Source organism: Tupaia chinensis, unplaced genomic scaffold (genome assembly GCF_000334495.1).
Source record: "Tupaia chinensis unplaced genomic scaffold, TupChi_1.0 Scaffold000451_2, whole genome shotgun sequence".
Classification (NCBI taxonomy): Eukaryota; Metazoa; Chordata; class Mammalia; order Scandentia; family Tupaiidae; genus Tupaia; species Tupaia belangeri.
This window is the reverse complement of record NW_006159958.1, coordinates 1,289,782-1,312,048: the sequence shown is the minus strand read 5'-3', so window position 1 is coordinate 1,312,048 and position 22,267 is coordinate 1,289,782. Positions and strand designations below refer to the sequence as shown.

At 41.2% G+C, this 22,267-nt stretch overlaps 1 protein-coding gene across 2 annotated transcripts in view; it reads left to right on the top strand.

Moving 5' to 3' along the window:
• Window positions 1-22,267, top strand: part of ULK4 (unc-51 like kinase 4) — a 685,490-nt gene that overhangs the window by 198,933 nt on the left and 464,290 nt on the right. For both annotated transcript variants that reach the window (XM_027774534.1, XM_006155390.3), the window contains 3 exons: window positions 13,496-13,629; window positions 16,735-16,856; window positions 17,041-17,097. In XM_027774534.1, the coding sequence (XP_027630335.1) occupies window positions 13,496-13,629; window positions 16,735-16,856; window positions 17,041-17,097 (313 nt within the window). The remainder of the gene's footprint in view (window positions 1-13,495; window positions 13,630-16,734; window positions 16,857-17,040; window positions 17,098-22,267) is intronic.

The following is a 22,267-nucleotide window of genomic DNA, read 5'->3' as shown; positions in this document are numbered from 1 at the left end:
AAAAGAGTTCCCCTTTCACCACACCCCCGCCAACACTTACCATTTTTTGTTTATTTAATCTTAGACATTCCAACCCAAATGTCTCCGTATGGATGAATGGACTGAAAAACTGTGGCACATATACTCTATGGAATACTACTCAGCCATAAAAACCAACAAAACCCTGGCTTTTGACAGAAAGTGGAAGAATATGGAAGATTTACTGCTGAGTGAGGCAAGCCAGGCTATGAAGGAAAGACATTGTATGTCCCCACTTAACATATACCGAATGTGTGCACTCTGTGACTGAAACTGATTGACTGACGGTTGAACAAACACAAGAGATGGGAGTGAATGTCATATGAGGTGTATGTGGAGGAGTGGGGCCTAACGGAGGACATTTGGAGAAGGGATATGGAGGTAGAGCATTGACGGGATGAGGAGATGTGGTGTTATTGGTTGAAGATATTTTGATCAACGGGACTGGGGAGAAATGTTCACATATTGAAATGCTCACATTGTAAGCTAAACAATGTGATTGAATGTATATACAAAAATAAATAAATTTAAAAAAAAGAAAGCAGATGAGGGAAGCATAAAGGTGGATGTGTGTGGAAGGAGGATTCCTGTGATGAGAGTAAGAAAATTGGGGTCAGATCACTGGGAATGAATCACAGAGACAAATGGAGAGAAATGTTTGGGAAACAAGGAAGTCTTGGGGAGAAAAATCCTATTATAGGTATTTGGGGAGGGGAGGGAAGAATGGATCTTGTTCATTTGTAGTTTACTTGGATTAGTGTTCAGAGTATTGATCTTGGTAAACTTGATACTCTTGTGGAACTCTAAGAAACAGCATTCATACTTTTGCTGTTAAACAGTTGTAATGTGTTAATGGACACTGTGCTCAAATGTTCCCACATTTTATCTCTTTCATAGAATGTGAATTCTTTTAGTAAATAATGTTCCCTTGTCAGTAAAGTCAATTTATTCTCCTGTAGGCTGTGAAAACACATCTTGTAATAGGGAGGCATCTGGGAGAGCATGAAGAAACGGAGCATCAGCCTAGAGTTTGTTTTATATTGTTATGAGTCCCATCAGTCTTTTATTTTTCCCAGTAGATGTAATAGATTTTTTTAAATGTGTAATAGTGTGTACTAGTGTCTGAAAATGATTTGAATAGTTTTTGCCTGAAGGAAAATATATTTCAAGCCATAGTAATTAAGCAACACATTATTAACTTTTATAATAGACTATTTAAATTTTAGAGAAAAATGGATTCCTTATAGACAAGCTTGAATTTGCTTTTCTTATACTCTATAAATTTTGGGGGAATTTCTTTCATATTCCCTGACTGCCAAAAGAGAAACATTTCTATTTTAATCTCTTCTGTTTCTGGGATACCTGTTGTTGATATGAGGGATTTCCTGAAAAAGAGAAAGAAACCCATTTTTGAATCATCTCAATCCTTTTCTAGATGAGGGTGATCCAGATTTATTGTGCCTGAGGTACTTTCCAGAGGCAAATATAAATCCTATCTAGAGAAATCTAACATTAGGTCACAAAATCTCTCATTTTCATGTATACAGTTTAACACTCAATAGAAAGTAATCAGGCTTGGGACCAGTAGGTGGCGTAATGGTTATGCCATGTAGTTAACCATGGTTCGAGTCCCGTACCTGGTGGCTTAAAACTCACCCTGAGCACATGTGTGTATGCATGTCCAAAAATCCAAAGGAGAATGAGAAGGAAAGAGAAGTGATTGCAGTGTGGCCATCCCCCCAGGGGGTGATTTCTTGCTTTCTGTCTCTCTCTGTCTCTTAGGCAAGGGCATATGCCCTATTGCAAAAATCTCTCAAAAAAAGGGAAAGTAATCAGGCTTATTAGGAGATTAGATTAGATGATAAAATAAAAAACTAAGGTAAATAAGAGATAATTTATAATGGAGTTATCTGATATGGTATTCTAAAATAGTTATGATTGGCCCAGCTGGGGTAGCACTACTAAGATGTTGTGTTCCATTAGGCTGGGACCACATGGGAGTCCTGGATTTCTTTCCTCATCCCACCTACAGACTGGGGAGTGGTTGTGTGTGCCTGTTATCCAGCAACTCTGGAGACTGAAGCAGGAGGTTTGTGAGCCAGAAGCTTGCCTGAGCGACATAGTGAGTCCTGAGCAAATAAAATAAATGAGCCAGGCATGCTGGCACGTGCCTGGGAGACTGAGGCAGTTGGCCCTGTCTTTAAAACAGCAACAACCATATTATAAAAAGTTGTCATTAGCATATTAAGAAAGATAAGCAGTCGGCATAATGGTTACATCACTGGACTCCCATGTAGTTGACCACGGTTCAAGTCTCGGACCAGTGGCCGGCTTAAAAATCACATCACGCCAGACACATATGCTTGTGTGCCCAAGATCCTGAGAGGAGAATGGAGGTGAAGGGATTTTGGCATGGCCATCTCCTGTGGGGGATGATTTCCCATTTTCTTCTCTCTGTCTCTCCGGTAAGCACATGTGCCCTGTAGCAAAAATCTCTCTTAAAAAAAAAAATACACACATATGTATGTATTATTATATACATTTTCTTTCAATGAATTTGAAGGTTGTGGGTTTCACTAGAGTATTATATCTATAAAAATAAATCAAATTGGGGCCAGTAAGTGGTGCAGTGACTAGGATACTGTACGCCCACGTGGCTGACTATTGTTCGAGTACACCAGACATGGCACCTTGAGAATCATGCTGGGTGCATTTGTGTGCATGCCCAAAATCCCAGGAAGAGAATGGATTGTGGCTTAGCTACCTCCCCTCCAGGGGGTGATTTTTCATGTTCCCTCTCACTGTCTCTCTTTTTCTCTCTGGTGAGCATAGTAAAAGAAAAAAAAGAAGAATCAAATGGATTTTCTAGAACTGATAAGTACAGTGACTGAAAAAAAAAGAACTCAGTGGATTGGGTGAACAGCAGATTGGATTTAGATGAATAAAGAATTAATATACTAGACATTCCTGTAATCAGCACAGAGAGACAGGATGGAAAACATGGAGAAGAGCAGCGGGGGGTGTGAAGGAATGGTGGGAAAATTGTGATTTTTTTACAATAAATGGTGCTGGATTATTTGGACATCAATATAGAAAAATAAATCTCAACCCCTAAGTTATATTGTACAAGAAAATCAATTCAGGTAGATAGTATGTATAAACGTGAAAATGGGCCGGGCCTAATGACTTAGTGATTGAGAAAACTAGGTTCCACATGGCCCTCTGTGCTTTGAATCCCAGCCCTGGCTGCTTGAAAAACATGCTGGGCATGTGTGCGTGCATGCCTCAAATCCTGACGTGATGGAGAAATGGAGGAGAAGGGATTGCACCCGAGACCATGTCTTGTTGTGGGGGTGCTTTCTCTCTCTCATCTTGCCTCTCATACATTTTTCTGGTCAGTTCACATGCCCACTGGCAATAAAAAAAACCAAAAGGGCTAGCTCCATAGCCTGGTGGTTAAGACAGCCAGATCCCACATGGCCAGTGATGTAGTTCTAGTCCTGAACTGGCAGCTTGAGAAACACACCAGACACATGCGTGTGTATGTATGTCCAAAGTCCCAGAGGGAGGGAGAGATGGAAGAGAAGGGATTGCAGTGTGACCACTCCTCTTGGGGGGTGATTTCTTCTCTCCCTCTCTCTCTTTCTCTTTCTCTCTTAGGTGAGTACACATGCCCTCTAGCAAACAACAACTGAAAAAGTGGAAGTGGGAAAAAGTAAAATAATTAAGTGCTCAGTAGATAGCAAATGAAAGTATCTTCACAACCCTGGGTAGACTTCGGTTTTTCTGTTTGTCTGTTTGTTTGTTTTGTTTGTTTTTAAAACAGAACACAAAAGTCTTACCATAAAGAAAGACATTTGTAAGTTAAATTACCTTAGATTTAGAAACTTCTGTTCGTCAGAAGACATCACTGAGGGACCAGCAGTTGGTGTAATGGCTTTGTTGTTGGACTCCCATGTAGTCAACCATGGTTCGAGTCCCGGACCCGGTGGCTTAAACTCATGCCAGTGCATGTGCGTGTGTGCCCCAGATCCCGAGAGGAGAATGGAGGAGAAGGGATTGTGGTGTGGCCATCCCCCCTGGGGGGTGATTTCGAACCTTCTGTCCCTCTGTCTCTCTCTGTCTTTCTGGTGAGCACACGCACCCTATAGCAAAAACTTCTCAAAAAAAAAAAAAAAAAGACATCACTGAAAGAGTAAAGAGGCAAGCTATGGAGTGGGAGAAAATACGTGCACACGTATAATTAACAGTGGGCTCTCAGGAAGAGAATCAAGGGGAAAGAAGAAGCGAATGTTTAAGGGACACAAAAATGAAAAATTATCTTTTGATAATGTGTATAATAATGTCTTTTAACTGGACTAATATAACGTGTATTCATGCTGGGAAAATTCAGTTTGGATGCTGTCATGATATAGAGTGATTTAATATATAAAAAAATAACAGCAAAGTAGTAAAGAACCCTATGAAGGAGAAAAAGGTCAGTAACCAAATAGAATAATGAGTACAAGATTTGAGCAGGTACTTAACAAATGGAGTTATTTCCAAATGGCCAATTAATGTTTGAAAATATACTTAACTTTATTAGTTGTCAAGAAATTTCAGTTTAATAACAATGAAATACCAAATAGCTATGGATTAAAATGTCTGGGACTAGCAGATGGTGTAGTGGTTGCGTCCCTGGAGTCCCACATGGCCAACCTTGGTTCTAGTCCTGGATCCAGTGGCTTTTAAGTCCTGCTAGGAGAATGGAAGAGAAGGGATTGTGGTGTGGCCATCTCCCTTGGAAGATGATTTCTCACTTTCCCTCTCACTTTCTGTATCCTCCCATCCCCCTACCCCCACGAGCCTTAAGACAAAAACCTCTTAAAACACCAAAACCTTATAATGCAGGATATTGGCAAAGATATAGGGCAGCTGGAATTTTTATACCTACTCGTTGGAGTATAAATTGACAGAACAGATTGAGCATCCTAACCCAACAATCTGAACTGTTTCAAAATCTGAAACTTTCTGAGTTCCAGCCTTACACCAGGAGTAGGAAAATTACACACTTGACCTCACTGAGATAAAAAAAGTATTGTATAAAATTACCTTCGGGCTATTTGTATAAGTTGTATATGAAACATAAATGAATTTTGTGTTTACCGTTGGGTACTTTCCCCAAGATATCTCATTATGTATATGCAAATATTTCAAAATTCAAAAGACTTGCAAACTAGAACATTTCTAGTCTCAGGAATTTGGAATAAGGGATACTCAAGCTATAATCATTTTGTAAAACGGCAGCAATGGTGTTTATTACATTGAATCTAGGCATGCCTTATGTTCCAGCAACTTCACTTCTAAGTATTCATGCCCAAGATAAATATTTACATGTGTTCAGTGCTTAGCGCTGTTCAGAAATTGAAACGGCCCAAAAGTCCACTAAAGCAAAATGAGTAAACGAGTGTGGTACATTCACATGTTGCACTACTGCACACAGAAATGGAAGAGAACATAGATAAACATGAGCACACATACTGCTGAGCAGCGAAGCCAGGCTTCCAGAGGATCTCCTTACATGCTTAACTGCTGAGGGCATGGCAGCCTGTAAGTTTTTAGTGCAAGGGTGCATTTTGCTAATTTTGAGCTTTACCCTAAGGTCATCCCCACAGACATTTTGAGTGAATTTTAGCATCAGTATCTCTGGATGTAACAGTTAATTTTACCAAAGAAAAGCACATATCGAATATTCCAGTCATTTCTCTAGAAATAAGGGACCTGCTTGTCAGCAGCCCTCGGAGCCCACTGGAAGTAGGGAGAGAGCTGAAGTCGCAGTAGCCACTGTGTATAAATTGACGTCGTCTCCCAAGTTTCAGTTTCTCTCTTTAACTAGGTCTGTTTTTCAGTCCAGTGATTTTCTGTTTTAGTTTCTCCAGAGAAGAGGTGTTCAGACTTTTGCCTGAGTGCAAGTCTGATGGCAGTCACCTAGGTGCATCGGGTAGGGGAGATAATGCAGAGATTCCACTGCTTTTTAATCAGATTCTGCCAAATACAGTGTGTGTTCTTTTACCCCCACTCCTTAGCCCTCAGTTATAAAAGCAAAATGGTTAGCCACTTGAAAAAATAGTGGGCTTAGATTTCTACCTCAACCTTTATGATAAACCAGTTTCCAGTGGATTGACAACTTTAATGTGAAAGATAGAAAGGAGGAGGAGAAAAAAAAAGAGGAAAGAGATAAAAAGATACAGAAGGGGCAGTGGAAAGGGAAGAGAGAAGATTGATGTCATATAAATAATTCCTACAATGTATAACAAAAGAGCAAAAACCCAATGAGATTCTGAGCAAAGATCTGAACAGGATTTTAGAAACGTGGAAAATATGGTCCTTCCTTATGGGCTAGTAGTTCAGGAGGCTGGATCCCACACAGCCAACCATGGTTTGAATTCTTCTTCTTTTATTTTAACTTAAAAAATTATTACTATTTTTAGTTTAAAAAATTATCTTATTTAACGTTATTTATTTAAATTTGACCAGAGAGGGACAGAGCTAGAGACAGAGAGAGAGAGGGAAAGTGAGAAAGCAAGCTGTTAGGTCCGGTACTCAAACCAGTGTTGTTATGTGGGAGTCTAGTGTCCTTAGCCACCGCTCCACCTACTGGCTCCCCATGGTTTGAATTCTGACCCCAGTGGTTTGAGAAACTTGCCAGGCATATGTATACGTATGCCTAAATACGGGCAGGATGGAGAAACTGAGAAAAGATTGTGACGTGACCACTCTGCATTGGGGGGTGCTTTCTCCTTCTCCCTCTTTTTCTCTATCTGGCAAGTTTATGTGCCCTCTGGCATTAAAAAAAAAAGGACATAGGAAATAGTATAGAAATATCAAGATATGCTTTCCATCATGAATAGTTATGAAAATTCAAGTTAGGACCTAAAATACACTTTTGGATCTTATAGACAGGTGGAAATTTAATCTGCTTCTACTAGGTGTTGGTGAAGTTGTAATTTAAAGGGATCACAGAACACTGCTGGTGGGGGTAAACTGGACCAGCTACTTTGGGAACCAGTATGGTGGAGAACCAGCGTGGCGAAGCTGAATCTGTGAATGTTCCTGAGTGAGTCCCTCGCAACTCTTGGACCTGTGCACCAGGAGACAGAGGTAGCAATGTCCGTCCAGTGTTGTTTGTAAGAACAAGAGCAGCCCCAACGTGTCTCAGTAGAAGAATGGGTAAATAGTGGTGCATTCTGCTGATCACTCAGAATCAAAGCTAGCCTGGTAGTTATTTGATTTCTTTACTGAAATGTTAGCTTTCTATTTACATGAAAAGGAGTAGAACAGTTTTATTGGCATTTATGTCTGTACTGTCTATAGAGAGCTGTCAGAGTTGTTCTCATTTTAATAATTTGAAGCAGGGCTGCAAAATACAGGGGAAGCTAGAGGCAGGACTTTTGACCACAGTCATCTGTGAATCAGAACGTGGGATGGCAAGCAGTTAGCCTTCTCTAAGCATTTTCCTCTGTGACTTGTGTACTTGAGAAAGCAGAGTCCCAAGTACGAGGGTGGTGGAGGTAATCCTAGCAGCAGCAATCACTTCTTGAGTATTTGACATGCCTAGTCTCATTTAAATATTATTATAATTTTATTATTGTCATCCTCTTCTTACCACTTTTAAGGATGGGGATAATAAAATGGACAGAAGGACATGATGCAATAAATTTAAGGAAATATATCTCATTTTTTTTTTCTTTTTATTTTGAAGAGGTTTTGGCTATAGAGTGTGTGTGCTCACCAGAAAGACAGAGAGAAGCAGAGAGACAGAAAGCAAGAAATCACCCCCCGCCCCCCCAGGGGGGATGGCCACACCGCAATCCCTTCTCCATTCTCCTCTCTGGATCTTGGACATACACACACACATGTGCCCGGCATGAGTTTAGGCCACCGGGTCTGTGACTCGAACCACGGTCAACTACATCTGAGTCCAGTGACATAATCATTACACTATCTGCTGGCTCCCTGAAGGTTTTATATCTTATGGGCAGAGCAGATCTGAAGTTAAGCTAAGAAATGGGGAGAGGGATGAAAAGCAAAGAATCTTTCTTTTATTTCTGGGTCAAGTGTTATACCTCTAATCTTCCTGCTCCAAGGAAGGTAAGGGGCAGCACCAGAAAAGCCCGCTTAGTTTACAGACACAAATAGTTGTAAATTTCTTTTAGGAAAGATTAGCTTTTCTATTATTTTAAATCTTATTGTTGTGTCTGCACACCCCTGAATAATTATCTCAAAATATGACAAAGAAATACATTCTGGCCCCTCACAATAATACTTATTATTGGTTGCTACAGTAGAGAGTTTATGTAGGGAATAGGAGGATTTGGGTAGTACGAGGTCAGGCCCAGTTGTGGAAATACATAATGCCAAATCTGATGAAATTTCAAGTATACATTCAAAAAATGCTCAGAAGCCCATCTTTTTCCAAGAAAACTCAATAGCACCCATCAGCTCGTTATCATGGGCCCGTCAGCACTCTCGTCCTTCACTTGGAGACATGTGAGAGAAAAGGAGTGTTTCCTAATGGGAAAACATACTTTGGATTCGTGCTTTGGGGAAGGCACTGAATACTAATGATTTTTGCTTTGTGCTCATTAAGATGAAGAGTCCACAATGTTACCTTGGATCCATTTCTGACTTGGCAGAGAACTACCAAAATCACAAATCCTTCTAAAGCTTGTCAATGAACACATACAACAAAGGCAGGGACTCGCTTTGCACATCTCCTCAATAAAAACGGCCTGTGTATCTTCTAAGTAAAAATGTCATTTGGAGGGCTTCTTTCATGTGGAAAATTTTGCTAAGAAACAAGAAAAGCCCACTGACTTCATTTGCAGCTACATCCCCTTTTCTTGGTCATGCATGGTTACTGATAATTCGTAACAAATGTGCTTAACTCATCTGCTGCAATAAGAACTTGTTCATTATATGTCTCATCCGAGATCCCAGAATACAGACTCTTCAGAAACAGCACAGACATACTTGTTTCTTTCCTTACCCAAAGTAGTCATAATAGAATTCAATGCGCATGGAAGTGTTGGTTGATAAATTGCACATTTATCCAAAAGAGTCACACCCTTCCCAGTCACAGTCCTATCTCCACAAGATATTTTGCATGTTGAGTATCTAAGAATTAATCAGATTAGATGAAAGACTTTGGAGTAGCAGACACATTGAAAATGACCTCCAGTTACTGGAGTCTTACCAAGTCAATGCAAAAAAAAGTATATTTCCAGGACCAGTAGTTAGCGTAATGGCTATGTTGCTGGATTGCCATGAAGTCCACCACGGTTCGAGTCCCAGACCCAGTGGCTTAAACTCACACTGGCATGTTGTGCATGTGTGCTCAAGATCCCAAAAGGAGAATGGAAAAGAGATTGTGGTGTGGCCATCCCCCCTGGGCGGGGTGTGATTTCTCACTTTCTGTCTCTCTGTTTCTCTCTGTTTTTCTGGTGAGCGCACACACCCTATAGCAAAAACCTTTCCAAAAAAAGAAAGAAACAATATTTTCAAAGATTCTTACATAGACAAAAGTTGTATAAAATGACCACTAGGATCTTTCAAACTAAAATGTTATGATATTCCACCAATGCTACAGTCACAAACATATATATTAGTAGTTCTTACCAGATCCTATTTTACTTACTTTTGAAAGTTCATACAATTTTTTTAAGTGAGCTAATTAGCAAGCAAAGTAGTCTGGAATGATTGCAGGTGGCGATGCTATCCAATTACCCTACTAAAAGCTAAGGTGACACCAATCAAGGGCAGATGCTGGAAGATCACTAAAGGTGTTGTATAGAATGGGAGACAGTGAATGTATAAAAGAAAAGAAAGCCTTTGGCAGTTGGAAGGTTCTGAGAAGGTGGAGGGGAATGAGATCCAAAGCATAGATGGAAGCAGGGCTAGATTCATTATGGTAAGAGGAAATGTGGCCAGGATGCGATGCACAGATGCAAAGGCATTTCTTTATACTGCAAATTAGGAAGGAGAGGGGTTTTTGTATGTTGCTTTCTGATTTTTTTCTTTTTGAAAATTTTTGTTTGTTTTGGGGTCCAGCAGGTGGTGTGGTGATTAAGGGCGCTGGATTCCCACATCGCTGACTATGGTTCGATTCCCGGACCTGGCAGCTTGCTTTCTTTCTTACTTTCTTTCTGACTTTCTTGCTCTGTCCCTCTCTGGTCAAATTAAAATAAAGAAAGAAGGAAAGTAAAATAATTCTTTAAACAATTTGTGTTTGTTTTTAAGGATTGGAGGCATAATGACTCATGATAGGGTGGAATTTAGAGATTTAAAGAGAAGAAACATTTCAAAATAGACTATGGGAATAAGTTGGCCAAGGAAATATAGTTTGAATCTGGTATGGCCTAGGCCGTTCAATATTAGTATTTACAGTGGAGTATTATGTATTCACAGTGGACTATTACGTATTCACAGTGGACTATTACGTATTCACAGTGGACTATTATGTATTCACAGTGGACTATTACGTATTCACAGTGGACTATTACGTATTCAGAGTGGACTGTTACTATTCACAGTGGACTATTACATATTCACAGTGGACTATTAGGTATTCACAGTGGACTGTTACTATTCACAGTACAGTATTACGTATTCACAGTGGACTATTATGTATTCAGAGTGGACTATTAGTATTCACAGTGCAGTATTACGTATTCACAGTAGAGTATTACGTATTCACAGTGGGGTATTACGTATTCACAGTGCAGTATTACATATTCACTGTGGGGAGCCGCCCACATCAAAATGGCTGCCATGACCTTCACTGCTTAAAAATGGCCGGTGCGACCTTGACACAGACACCAGGAATGCAGACCCCCTGGTTCACACAGAGCTGACAGGTCCTCAATAAGGTCCGCTGTAAACCCCGCCTACCTCCCTCTGCCTTGTGTATATAAGAAAGCGCTCTAGCCCTCAATAAATGAGCGAAACCTTTACATCATCAAGAGCTGTGACACTGTGTGAGCTGTGATACTTCTTTCGCTCCCGTGCTGAGACGCTGCGCCGGTTCCAGACCTCTGCCCCCTCGCTCGAGTTTCCCTGCCCGATAAGTTCCCGCAGGTCGGGGACAATTCACAGAACAGTATTACGTATTCACAGTGGACTATTATGTATTCAGAGTGGGCTGTTACTATTCACAGTGCAGTATTACGTATTCACAGTGGACTATTATGTATTCACAGTGGGGTATTACTTACTCACAGTGCAGTATTACCTATTTGCAGTGGAGCAGTACGTATACACAGTGGAGTATTATGTATTCACAGTGCAGTATTACGTATTCACAGTAGACTATTACGTATTTGCAGTGGAGCATTACGTATTCACAGAGGAGCATTACATATTTGCAGTGGAGCATTACGTATTCTCAGTGCAGTACTACATTTTCGTAGTGCAGTACTACATATTTGCAGTGGAGTATTGCGTATTTGCAGTGGAGCATTATGTATTCGCAGTGCAGTATTACATATTCGCAGTGGAGCATTACGTATTTGCAGTAGAGTATTACGTATTCGCAGTGGAGCATTACGTATTCGCAGCGCAGTATTGCGTATTCACAGCGCAGTCTTACGTAATCACAGTGCAGTCTTACGTATTCAGGATGGAGTGCGTCTGCCCCACGTGTACTTTACCTCAGCAGCCTTCTCTGCAGGCATGTAAGTAGACTGTCAGATTCATCTGGAGTTCATTGGGGTGGGTGAGTGCAGAGAAGGCACCACAAGAACCTTACCAAGTGACAGGTGGTGGGATATGATCCACTCAGGAAGAAAGTGAAGAAAATAAAGGACAAATGAATTGGGAGGGAATGAATGGATTCGGTTAGAAGTTCCGATATTCAAGAAGTTTTGAATATCATGGTGGAAGCTCTTAGGAACAAGAGCAGGCATGGTCGGGGGTGTTTGAAGTTCTTATCTTGGAGGTTTCAGTTCAGTGTCATCATCTGTCATTTTGGAAAAGCTGTCCTGTAGATGGTGAGATAGGCAGGGACCGTTCATCTTGCGAACTAGAAAGGAAAGGTGGGCTTCCCTTTTCCCTACTCTTTTCTGGTCACATATTTGTTAGAGCAGCTGGGACCGTAGTGAGTGCCTAGAGCAGAGGATACCAACTGATTGACGTGGACCTGAGGCTAACTTCCTGAGGCTTCATCCTCACGCATTCACTAATAGGACTCCAAATAGAGATAAACACAAAGGCAAATGCATGAATGAATCCATTGAGAGAGCCACATAAACGCTGTCAAGATTTCAATATGCGTTATATGTGTGCATTATGCACAAAGCTACCGCTTCTCAGTTCATAGTGGGAATAGGTGGAAGTTCTTTTTGAGAAGTAAAAGTTGGATGGAATGCATGAGAACAAAAGAAATGGTGACCAATAGATAGAAGACTCTAAAGGGGCTTTTCCATGATGAAATCAGTAGAATTTCTGTTCTTTAGAGAGATGAGGGGACTGGAACTTGGAAAAATGACTGATTGGCTCAGCAGTTCTAAATATTTAAGGCGATATTCTCATGTGCTCCCTAATTCTGGGTTGGAAACACTTGGTTCAGATATTGAGGTGGTTTGAAGAAGAAATAATTTACCTTTAAAAGGCAACTATCAAAAGAAAGAAAGAAAGAAAGAAAGAGAAGTCAACTAGTGGACAGAGATCAGCAGATGGTGTAATGGTTACATTGTTGGACTCCAACATAGTGGACCGCAGTTCAAGTCCTGGACCCAGCAGCTTAAAACTCACGCCGACACATGTGTGTGCATGCCCAAAAATCCCAAGAGGAGAAGGGATTGTGGCATGGCCCCCTGTTCCCTGGAGGTGTGATTTCTCACTTTCTGTCTCTCTAGAGAGTGCACACTCCCTCTAGCAAAGATCTCTCACAAAAAAACAAAACAAAACAAAACAAAGAAACAAACAAAAACAAAAACCTAATGGACAAAGACATGTAAAATTTAGATACTTAGATTAACCCAATGTTAAAATGAAACCTATACTTTGAATTTATGTATATAGTTTATTGGAAGAATTGGAATTCATGTGAATTACCTGGTGTTCCAAGAAAGTTTAATGCCAATGCAGTCAGCTTGTGGTTCTGTTAAAATCTTTGAAATGTCAAAAGCCCTCTTCTCTCCAGACATCTTTGCCTTTCATTTATCATCTGGGGAATGTTGCTTCTTCCCATTGGCCAAAGGCAAATGAAGTCAGGGCATCATTTTGTAATACGTCAGCAGAGAGATTCAGAGTTACCTTATTTTCTTTCTGCATAAACGTTTTGAGTTTTCGATGGCAGAAATGGTGCTTGACAAGTTGTTAGGGATGTCAGCATGATTGGGACTGTGCCCTCTGGAAACACTTGCCTTGGCGGCAGTTTTGGACAGACGCTATGCATGTTTTATCATGAGAGGTAATCTTTGCACTTTCCCGTGTGTAGACTGGTGATGTACATCGAGAGAGACAGCAGAAAGACCACTCCAGGCAAGGAGCGGCAAAGTGGCAATGAATACCTGTCCAGATGCCTGGATCTTCTCATCCGTCACATCGTGCAGGAACTGCCACGAATCCTGGGTAAACTGGAATCTCATCCTCAAGCCCTGTTGATGCTTACCTTTCTGCAACGTGGTTTTGAGGCATCACTTCCTTTTTTTTTTTTTTTTTCCTTCTGTCTGTTCCTACAGGCTAGTGCTATGACACCATTTATTGTGTACTTGTAAGACTTAAATCTAACTTACTCGTTTTTGTAATTATTTTGCCTCACTGACATGATAACAGCTATCAGGCTAAAGGTTACACTGAGGTGTTTTCTGAAGTTCTCTGGCAATTTGAGAAAATGAAAAGTGTCTTCATTGCTGAAAACCAGATGCATGCTATTATTTGGGTAACTTTCCTTAAGATTTCTCACTGCCTAAATGATTTTACCTTGAAAGTAGAGCTACAAACTTATGTATTGTTGAAAGAACTTGAAGTGTAGAGATCTAATTCTTGGAGTTTATTGATTTTTTTTCCCCACAAGGGAGCACGTAAGAGAGCGAGTGAGATAGGGAAAAAATCTCGATAGGGTCTTCATGCTGCAGTCCACCCTGCCAGCAAGATTATGGATGTGTGTGTGAGTGTGCCCAGGGTCTAGAGGGAGTGTCTAGGATACGAACCAGGGCCCCTCTCGTGTGGCCTCAGCATCACGTGTTGTGTTATGGCTGTGCCACTGTGGCTAGTCAGCATAGATCTTAAATTTAAAAGAACTAAAGTATTAAAATTTGATGTTAAAGAATTTTGATATTAGTTTAAAGTTCTAAGTTTAAATTTTTCTTTGATTTAAAAAAATCTTTAAAAATATCTAATAAACACTGGAACCAGCAGTTAGCGTAATGGCTGGACTCCCATGTAGTCGACTGCCATTCAAGTCCTGGAGCCAGTGGTTTAAACGCACACCGGGCCAGTGTGTGTACATGCCCAAGATCCCGAGAGAAGAATAGAAGAGAAGGGACTGTGGCGTGGCCATCCCCTCTGGGGCGTGATTTCTCACTTTCTGTCTCTCTCTGTCTCTCTGGCGAGCGCACATACCCTATAGCAAAAATCTCTCCAAAAAAAATAAATCTAATAAATGAAACATGTTATTACAGCTACAGGGACCTATATTTTTATTTTGTTCTTTGCAGAAATTAAAATAATTTAAGGAATGTGCACATGTAGCATAAACTCCATTCCATGCTTTTCCAGCAGATGTAGCTATAAACCAGAAATGTTAAAAATGTTAAATTTGATCCATTGCTATTGTAGTAAAATATACTTATGAATTCAGAATATTAAATCAAAGTAATGAAAGTTCTTTGTGACTGACCAATAAAACGTTTTTCTTCTTACTATAGGAGATTTTTTATTTTCCCCAGGGGAAGGAGCTATTAATAACTAAAAATAGAACATCTCAAAATTTATTTTGGGTTGTAACCTTTTTTATCTCTAACCTGAAGGCTGTCACTTGGTCAAGCTACATTTCTTATTTCTGTACTTACTTTAGGATTTGCTAAGATTCTAATGTCCACAAAACAAGTTTTATTTATTAGTAAGTGTATCACCTGTTTTATTCTGTTTTTTAAAGGTTGTGATCTATAATCTATTCACTTATTTTATTTATTTATTTATTTATTTATTTACCAGAGGGCATATGTGCTTCCCAGAGCTGAAAAGAGACAGAGACAGGGAAGAAGAAAGCACCCCCCGTGGGGTGTGGGGACACTGCAGTCACTTCTCCATCTCTCTGTTCTGCAGAATTTAGAACACACATGCAGATATGCCCAGCATGTTTTTCTTGCTGAGGCTGGGATTTGAACTGTTGCTGGCCATGTGGGATCTGACTTCCTTACCCACTAGACCACAAGTTTGCTTTATAATTTCTTTTTATGAGAGAAAAGACCCTGCATTTTTTGACAGGGTCTTGCCATGTTGTGACCCTCCTGCCTCCGCCTCTCACCTCACTAGGACCCCAGGCATTACACCTGGCCTGCCTAGGGTGGTCTGGGGAGGGGACCTGGGCCTTGGGTGTGACATCAGCCACCGTGCAGCAGTTCCCGTCTGCCTGTGCCACCACTTTGGACATATTCACTTACAATATTTTTAAAAAATTGCCAGAGAGTGCTTGTGTTTGACTTTGACAGAGAAAGATTAGGAGGGACAAAATATCCCCAATGGGACATGGTCATGCCACAGTTTCTTCTCCATTTCTCCATCCTGTTGGAATTTGGGGCATTAATGTACCTATACCTAGGGATTCGAACATGTGGAATCTGCCCTTCTTAACTACTAGGCTATAGGGTCAGCCCTACTTACAGTTTTTACAATTTACAAAAATAATAGCACATTTGGTTAGAATTTTGGGGAAAAAATCTAAAATCACCATTCTACCATTCTACCATTTATAAATTTTCTTTTTAGAGACCAGAGGATGGTGTAACGTTTACATCGCTGGACTCTCGTAGTCGACCACAGATTGAGTCCTGGACCCAGTGGCTTAAAACTCACACTGGGCACATGTATGTGCATGCCCAAAATCCTGAGAGAGGAGATTGGAGGAGAAGGGATTGCAGTGCATATGCCCTGTAGCAAAAAAATCTCTCTCTCAAAAAAAATTTTTTTTTGTTTTTAATTTCTAGATGAGAGAGGTTAACTGATAGTGTATATACAGAATATCATAGTCTGTCCCCAGAGGCCACAGCTTTCTGTTATAATTTCAATTCTGTATTTCTGAATAAAATGGCACAACTTCTGTCTGCTTCCTTTTATTTATTTATTTATGTATTTATTTATTTATTTATTTTGCCATAGGACATGTGATCTCACCAGGGAGAGACTCAGAGAAGGGGGAAAGTGAGAAATCACCCCCAGGGGGGATGACCATGCCACAGTCCCTTCTCCTCTATTCTTCTCTCAGGATACCAGACATGCACACACTCATGCTCAGTGTGTTTTTCAAGCTGCCCGGTTCAGGACTCAACTTGGGGAGTCAGCCACGTAGGACCCAGTGCTTTAACCACAACACCATGTCCTGGCCCTCTACCCACCTCTTTTATTTAGAGATTACATACCTTAGAAGGCTCATTAGTATGCAAGCCTTGCCCATCAGCACCTAAATATTTGCGATTTTTGATGTCTGTGTCTGTTCTGGGGTGTGCTTCACAGGTGACATTCTTAACGCCTTGGCTAATGTTTCTGGTCGGAAACATCCATCCACCGTTCAAGTGAAACAGCTGAAGATGTGTCTCCCCATGACGCCCGTATTGCTTCACCTGGTAACTTCACAGGTACCATCCTATTAGGGAAAAAAATAATGAAATAAAACAAGGTGGTTCCCTTCTTTGTAAATTGGAGCTGGGAGATGTCAACTCAGATAAGACAAAACTTTTTCAGTGTTTCTTTTTTCTTTTTCTTGAGCTAAAATTGTGCATGACTTCTGGAATTTAATCTGTGGGAACTCTCATCACACAGGTATTTCGACCTCAAGTTGTTACCGAAGAGTTTCTTTTCAGTTATGGAACTATCCTCGTAAGTGACAGTAAATTTTTCACGTCTCTAATAAAAATGTGGCTGTCCCTACTGTTTATAGAATTTAGTGTCAGAATGAGGTAATTTAAAAATCTTTGTGGCATTTATTTGTCTCTAGGGAAGTGACCTTTTTATATTTTTATCTGTTGACTGTAATAAAATTTGACATTTGGAGAAAAATACATTCTCTCCTGATAATGTATTTTGTTCCGAGACAACCCCAAATGGGATAAATAAGTTCATAGAGATATTTTAATCGATTTTCATATTACACATCATAGGAAAATTTAAGGTAATAAAACTGGTAAAAAAAAGGAAAGCTAAGAATATATGATTATTGTTATTAATCACTTTGGCTTACATCATACTCTTCATGCGCATTCTCTCTCTTTATGATGGCATTTCTCTAAGTTAAGCTCAGTTTAGCTTTTTCTTTAGTTTTGATGATCCAGGTAGAAATGAAAAATAAATCACTGTGCTCTTTCACTCCAGTTTTGGCTCCCAATGAGTCATCTTTTTCGTTTGGGCTGTGGCTCATGAATTATGTTATCTTTTTCTGGCCTGTAGTGGTTACAGTGTGCATTACTGATAAACAGAGAGTGATGCAAAGGGAGAGCTAGGACGTTTGCCATGCAGTATCTCCAGTCTTACTTTGATATTAATAATAAACTGAGCTGAGATTTTCAAAATGCCACGGAGGTGTCCAGTTAAAACAAAGCAGAATTTTCCATTTTATTGTTTGTTTGGACGGTGGGAGGGAATGGGGGGATGGGACATGAAAAGTGGTTTCCAGCCACCAGGTCTGGGACTCGAACTGCAGTCAATTACATGGGAGTACAGTGACATAGCCATTACGTAAACTGCTCGTCCCACTGTCCTTTTATATTTCAAAAACGTGTTAATTTGAGGTATTCAAGCTTAGTTCAGCTTTAGTAGTTGTATCGTGTGGCACCAAGCTACAGCCAGAGATTTCTTGAGCTCCCACTAAAACTGTCCTGTAGGAACTGCTGGCCTGCCTTTGGGGTAAGTGTGGAGACAGTGGTCAGGAGCGATGTGACTGCCACTCACTTGAAGGGTCCTTGCGGAGCACACCTGAGGGCTCATTAGACTTGTGATTTCCATTGGCTTCAGTTTTTGTGATGGCACCAGGGCATGGTTTGCCTGTCTGATGTGTGGATTTGTTTTGTTTTGTTTTGTTTTATAATTATCAGAGGGTGCATACACTCACCAGAGAGAGGCAGAGAAAGAGGGGTAGCGGGAGAAGGCATCCCCCAGTAGCATAGTCACTCCTTAATCCCTTTTCCATTTCTCCATGCTGTTGGGAAAAATTGCACATACATGTTGTGAGTTTCAAGCCACCGGGGCCAGGATTTGAACTGCTTAGTCAGCAATGTTGGAACTGGCTCCCTTAAGCACTAGGCCACAGGGCCAACCCCTTATTCATTCATTATTCATTCATTTTGGTAGAAACATTCAGGATATTTTATATATGGGTCATGAATATAGGAATGAACCTGTTGTAAATAGTTTTACTCCTAAGTAAGATGAAGTTTTGGTCTGATATTTTAAAGTGACTTGTGTTTGGAAACAATTAAGCAGGATTCTTTAAAAACATTGTCAAGCTTTAAAAGGCTCCAGGCAAAAAGAGGTGTACCCAGCTGATAATTGCTATTTTCACTTCCCTTTGGCAGAAGCAACCTGTCATCCCAGCCTGCTCCTTTTCCAGGTTTTAGCCCTCCAGTGTCTGGGGAAGTGCTCACAATTCTCACGCGAATATCATAATCTTCTGAGCCTCCATTAAATTGAGCAAGGAAATAGGAAATAATAACATTAAGGGAATATGTGAGAAAATTCATGGTATATATTAACCTATTGCTCATTGTATTTTTGTGTCTTTTTGAAAATGCTCTTGATTATAATGTAAGTGAGATTATACTTACTGTTCTTAAGTTCTGGCCCGATTAGTTTATCAAAATATGATGCTCGTGTGGTGGTTATAGTTTCTACAAGAAACGACTTAGAAAGGACACACTCCCTGCTCCTGTCCTCTAGATTTTTATCGTAAGTGCATCCTGGTGCGTTGCTAGATTTTGACTTTAGTTGTAAATGAATTGCTAGAGAGAGAGGGGGAAGAAGAAAGAGAAAGCACCTTCGATGGGACATGGTTGCCCTGCTATCCCCTCACCTCCATTTCTCCATCCTTTCAAGATTTTGTGTGCACACTTATGTGCCTGGCATTTTCTAATGTCACCAGGGCTAGGATTTTTTTTTTTTTCAGAAGTTTTTGCTACAGGGCGCGTGTGCTCGCCAGACAGACAGAGAGAGGCAGAGAGACAGAAAGCGAGAAATGACCTCCCAGGGGGGATGGCCATGCCACAATCCCTTCTCCTCCATTCTCCTCTCGGGACCTTGGGCACGCACGCACACGCGCCTGGCATGAGTTTTAAGCCATCGGGTCCGGGATGCGAACCACAGTTGACTACGTGGGAGTCCAGCAACATAGCCATTATGCTAACTGCTGGTCCTATCAAGGCTAGTATTTGAACTATACTTGACCATGTGGGGTTAGACTCTCTTAAGCAATATGCCACAGGGCTGGCCCCACACTCATATATTTAAAAATATGATGCTGTGTACTTACTTGTTGCCACACACAAGTGTTATTGTTATAAGAGTTTTTTTTTTTTTTTAACAGAGCAAATTTATCTTCCCAGTTTGCTTCAGAAGCTTATTTCCCCTTCTTTGAGGGAATAGTGAATAATATTGCGGAGTATTCCCCGTCCTTGAGGCACAACTATTCTTCCTGCCCTATAGAGGGGGCCATTTCCTGCCCCATGCTGCTCCCACCAGCGAGCCTAGCTATTGGGTTCATGAGTTTCTCTTTACGCATGACTTTGAGGATTGTGCCACTGGACGATGTCCTGTGTTATTCCCTGTGTCATAGTTGTCTGTAGATTCCTGGGTCATTACTGCTCAGTCCTCAAAACGTCTTAGCATTGGGCTCTTTGTCACAGTCTCTCTCTGCTGCTCATGACATCACTGGGGAAGGATTCCATATCTCCTGGGAGGATTCTTCTAACCTCCTGCCTCCACTTTCCGCTTCTCTCCACCTCCTTCTCCATGGGCTTGTTCCTTCTTTTTCCTAGCTACCTACCCACGGGTTCAAACTCTGCTGACTCAGGTAAGCATCTCCTTTCTGACCACCACCTCACATTTTCAGCTCACTTCCTCTGCTCGCCACCTCCAGCTCCACTGAGATATGGATTGTTCTTACCACCTTTCAACTCACCACCCTGCCTGCCCCTCTCTCGAATCTTCACTTTGCTTTTCCTGACCCTGCTTCAGTCACTTCACTTCCCTGTAACTGCCCATAACTCCCTTTCTTCCCTCCTTTCCCGCTTCCTCCTTTGCCCTTGTCTGGCAAACACTACTTTTTATTACAATGAATTCTCTCTCTATCCTACCCCTGCTTGAATGGTTGAATATGGCTAGAGAAAAGCATGATGAAAATAACCCATCTCACTTCAAATTTGTAACTGCTCATCTTAGGTGAACTCTCTCTCTCAGAATTTGTACATCTGGTTTTCCTGGCTGGCTGGCTGGCTGGCTGCCTTCCTTCTTTCTTTCCTTCCTTCCTTCCTTCCTTCTGCCTGCCCAGCCACGAGAAAGCTAACACACCCCTGCATGAGAGTGGCCATGTTGCAGTCCTTTTTCCTTCTTTTCTCCATACCATCAGGATCCTGGATGGGCACATACGTAGGCACAGCACACATGCCCAGTGTGCTTTTCTTTTTCTTTTTTCTTTTTTTTTTTTAGAGAGAGATTTTTACTATAGGACGTTTGCACTTGCCAGAGAGACCAAGCGATTTTTACAATAGGACGTGTGCACTTGCCAGAGAGACCAAGAGAGAGAAAAAAATTACCTCCTGGGGGGATGGCCATGCCGCAATCCCTTCTCCTCCATTCTTCTCTTGGGATCTTTGGCATGCACTTATGGCATGAGTTTTAAGCCCCCGGGTCCGGGACTCAAACCATGGTTGACTACATGGGAGTCCAGCAGTGTAACCATTACATCATCTGCTGGTCCCCATCCCACTGTGCTTTTCAAACCACTGGGGCCGGGATTCAAACCAGTCACACATATGGAATCTGATTCCTGATTCACGGCACTTAACTGCCAGAGCACAGGGCCAGACCCAGCTCATTAGTTTTCTAATTTTTCTGTCTCATCTCCACCTTTGTGACTATTCATATGTTCCCTTCCCTTTTTGAGTCTCTGATGTCTCCTAATCTGGCCTTACTCCTACCTTATTACTTCCTATTACACTGAAAATGAAGAAGCGGAAATATGTATCAGAAGACATGAACCTTGTGAAATCAATGAAACATTCAGTAGGGATTTTTAAATTAAATGGGAGAAGTATAAGGAGGAAAATAAATTTTAAAAGGCCCATCATTCCACTATCTAGATTAGATAGCACTCACTGACATTACAGAAGAGAAAAAGGTAACACACGTGAGCAGGTAAGAAGCCCCACGTACAGAAGAGCAGCGAACGTGAAGCGGACGCACAGCTCTGTCTCGGGTCCCCTCTCGCAGAGGAAAGCACTGCTTGTCTCTTTCTGTGGTCTCTTCTTCAGAAAGCACTGCTCACATCACCAGCGTTTAGGTACTGTCTGCGTATTCCTGTAAAAGAGTTACACAGAGTCGTCATGTGTACACTGCTCTGTCTTCCTTCTTTGCTTAACGAGCCTAGACACTTAAGTATTGGGTTGTTGGAAAAGTCAGGATGTATTTTTTTCTATGCATTATGACCTTTCTGACAACCCAATAGATATATTTAGGCTGAAAGACATTTCTCTATGAAATTGTTTTTGAATTTTATTTATTTATTTCTTCCATGAAAAAGACGGAAGGAGGGACCACCAGCAGTTAGAGTAATGGCTGTGTCACTGAACTCCCATGTAGCCAACCACACTTTGAGTCCTGGACCTGGTGGCTTAAACTCACGCTGGGGATGTGTGCATGCGTGCCCAAGATCCTGAGAGGAGAATGGAGGAGAAGGGACTGTGGCATGGCCATCCCCCCTGGGGGGTGACTTCTCGCTTTCTGTTTGTCTCTGTCTTTCTGGTGAGCACATGCACCCTATAGCAAAAACCTCTCAAAAAAA